General features: G+C 36.3%; 1 protein-coding gene across 1 annotated transcript; it reads right to left on the bottom strand.

Annotated features, from left to right (window-relative positions):
- Positions 1–1,124: 1,124 nt before the first annotated feature.
- LOC110415254 (uncharacterized) lies at positions 1,125–2,922 on the bottom strand. The gene has a single exon (XM_021426848.2). The coding sequence runs from the start codon at positions 2,773–2,775 to the stop codon at positions 1,294–1,296; it is 1,482 nt and encodes a 493-aa protein (XP_021282523.1). The 5' UTR covers positions 2,776–2,922; the 3' UTR covers positions 1,125–1,293.
- Positions 2,923–3,205: the final 283 nt, after the last annotated feature.

Raw genomic sequence — 3,205 nt, 5'->3', positions numbered from 1 at the left:
CATGATTCTCCTTTTCTCGCTCAACCATTTATCATCTCCCTATTATCTCTGACTCATCTCATTAAGGAACAAAATTAATAATAGGGATTTTCTTTATTACTTTCCATGTCTGGAAAGAAGAGCCAAATCAAGGAGCCTCTCAACCTTTGCTTTCATGCGCCCAACCTAAGCAACGTAATATGGGTATTTTGGCTTGGGACATGAAACTTCAAAGATAAAGATTCATTGAAGTGTGATTGGCTATAAAGGGTCATTTAGGTAAAGTGCATGTTAAAGTTGTTTTCTTCTTTATTTCTTTTTCTTTTAGCAAAAAACAAAAAAAAAAAAACAAAAGAAGAAGAAGAAGAAGAAGAAGAGAGGTAGCTTAATTAGTAGTCTCAGCAGAAGAATTCCACAACAAAACAATTTTCATTGTTGGATCAAACCAAGAAAGTGGAAGAGAAGACTAGCCTTATGCACCTTAGTTTAGTGGTACAATTTGTATGGTAATCATTGCAACTCAAGTGGATTTTTTGGTCAATGCTTTTAAATCTTTTTATTTTATTTTTATACTTGCCAAAGAATAATATAAAAACTTTGACAAATTTTTTATTGAATTATAAACAAACGAACATAAAAAAAAAAAAAAGAAGAGAAGAATCATGTCTTATATTATAAATCTTATATTTACATAGAAGATTAATTTTATTTATGGTGTAACTTTAACCAATGAACAGTATTATAATATAACTTTCAACTAAATATTGTAGTCTAACTAACTATAAGTATTGTGTTATAATTCTAATTATATAATTTGCATAATTATTTATGGTAGAACATGGGGTTCTTTTGGCTTGAAGAATTTATGATATGTTAGCCAAATGGATGAAAACAAGCAGCTAAACTCGTAGGATTCAATTGTTTTGGAGTCAAGCACGTGAAGTTTTGCAATACATATACGTGCCAAAATCCTATTTTTCTCCTCTCTGGCTCTTTCTTGTCATGTACCCACCAGGCATTTTTTGCTCAACATCATCTCTTCACTGTAAATATTATTCTATATATTTAAAAATATATAAAAAATCAACATATATTAGTCTATATTCTGAAAATTCTATTTCTTCTTTTGCTAAGAAACACAAGAATGAATAATCTACTTCACATGAACTTTCTTTTATAATCTAAAAATATTGTAAACATCTTGTGGGAAGAAAAAAAGAAAAACAAAAATATACAGAAGAAAAAGAACAAAACTTATACATTTCTTTTTATTTTCTAGAAAGACAAATTAATATTTTTTTTTCCTTTGTTCGGCTAACAATCCCTATAAACAGAAGAATCTACTTCACTTAGACATATTAGCTTCATCATTATGGAATTAAGATCACGATTACTACTACCACGTTGGATTACAGAATAATCCGCGGCCGAGTTGGAGCTCAAACCCATGAGTGAACTTGCTTCCGGAATTGACTCGGTTGATGTGATCAAGTGAACATTCTTCAGTATGTATCCCTTGCCCACGAGTTGACTCAATATTCCCGGCTCGGAGATTGAATTCTTCTTCTTATGCTGCATTGTGGCTCTAACTATTTCGGTCAACATTGCGTTCGCTAATCTACGAATTCCCCTAGCTCCACCCATCAAAATCGCTGAGTTGACCTGACAGTGGGTTTTCTCCGAGTTCCTCTTGACATGCTTGCTGAAGCTGCTTTCCTTGTTCAATAGATAAACCGACTCGGGACTCCGATTCCTGACACGGCCGAGTGGGTCACTCAATAACATCAAATTTTTAACATCCAATAACATCATATGCTTAAAATTTCGCCTGACCCTGCCTAATAACATTGGGTAACAAGCCCATCTTCTCAAACTCATTGGAACGTGATCTAGAAATCCAGCCAGCGAGTTCTCGGGATCCAACTCACTCACATCAAACCCCACAACCGAGCCATAAGTCAACCGAGTCGGCTCACCTTCAACCTCAGTTGAATTACTGTAATTCCCTCGGCTCTTCTTTCCCCAAATAGGCTCCCCTACATCTTTCTTCCCAGATTTCCAAAACTGGGTCGGGTCAAAACCAAAGACTGAGCCACGGGAACCCTTATTATCTATCTCTTTGTAGTGTTGAATAAGTTTCAAGAACGACTCGTTCTCTTCCTGAATAACAAAGCTAAATCTTGAGGATAACAAAGACGAACCAAAAATGAAAATAATGTCAGCTTTTGAAGTGACGCCTGACCTATGCAACACTCGTAAGAACAGCCTGAGCTCCTCTTCACTCACATCTTCAACAACATGGCTAACTACAAGATCGTTCATGGCTTTTGTGCCGCGTCTATACAACGTTCCCATCCCTTGTAAAGCAAATGAAGAGGAAGAAACATTAGACTTTTTCTTGACGTGTGGGGGTTGATAACCCCACATTGGAAAGAACCAATAGGAAGAAGAGGAAGAAGAAAGTTGAGTTTTTTGGGATAAGAATCGACGAGAGTTTTTGATTGTGGAGGTGGTGGTAGTTGGGGTTGGGATGGTGGGTTCAAAAGTTGAGAGAGTGAAGAGGAGAAGAGTAAGGAAAACTAAAAGAGCACAGATTGAAATGGTAGATTGAGCCTTGGTGAAAAGGAGGCTGGAACTTGTTCTTCGAATGAATCTCGATGTGGTGTTATCAATGGAATTGCTGATTTTGTTTTGGTCCTCAGGGAAGAACACGAGGAGTAAACCCATGCCCCTGTTTTCTTTGTTGCCGTTGCTGCTGGCGGTGTGAGTGTTGGGCTTAGCTGCTGCGAAACCCATGTCTCTCTCTTCCCCTTTTCACACGCACTGCTTTTTTGGCTTCAAGTGGGGGATTGCGCCTTTCACAAGGACGAGGCTAGGCACCAGCGTGAGGCTAATACTGCTAAGCACAGTTTATGTGGAATACTGTGCTTCTTTTCTTTACTGTTAGAAAATTTATTTGTCTTTTTTTTTTTATGGACTTGTATCCTAATTTCTACATTTACTATTTAACTGTCCTCTTCTTTTTCTATATTCAATTTATTATTTTGTCCTCTTTTTTTTTTTGGTGAACAATATTTATTTATTTTTCCTTACTGCTGCTCCAGTGTACTTGCCTACGAGTCCTCTCATTCAATTAAGAATCTTTTATCTTTTGTTGGATTTTCTCTTGTGATTGTAAAATATTATTTTGATTAATTTGTGTTGGTTGCCCTCAATCCAGTCCTGT

The sequence above is a fragment of the Theobroma umbraticum genome, unplaced genomic scaffold (assembly GCF_002168275.2).
Source record: "Theobroma umbraticum cultivar Fairchild unplaced genomic scaffold, ASM216827v3 scaffold_147.0, whole genome shotgun sequence".
NCBI lineage: Eukaryota > Viridiplantae > Streptophyta > Magnoliopsida > Malvales > Malvaceae > Theobroma > Theobroma umbraticum.
Note: the sequence above shows the minus strand (reverse complement) of the source record. Positions and strands in the feature narration are given on the sequence as shown.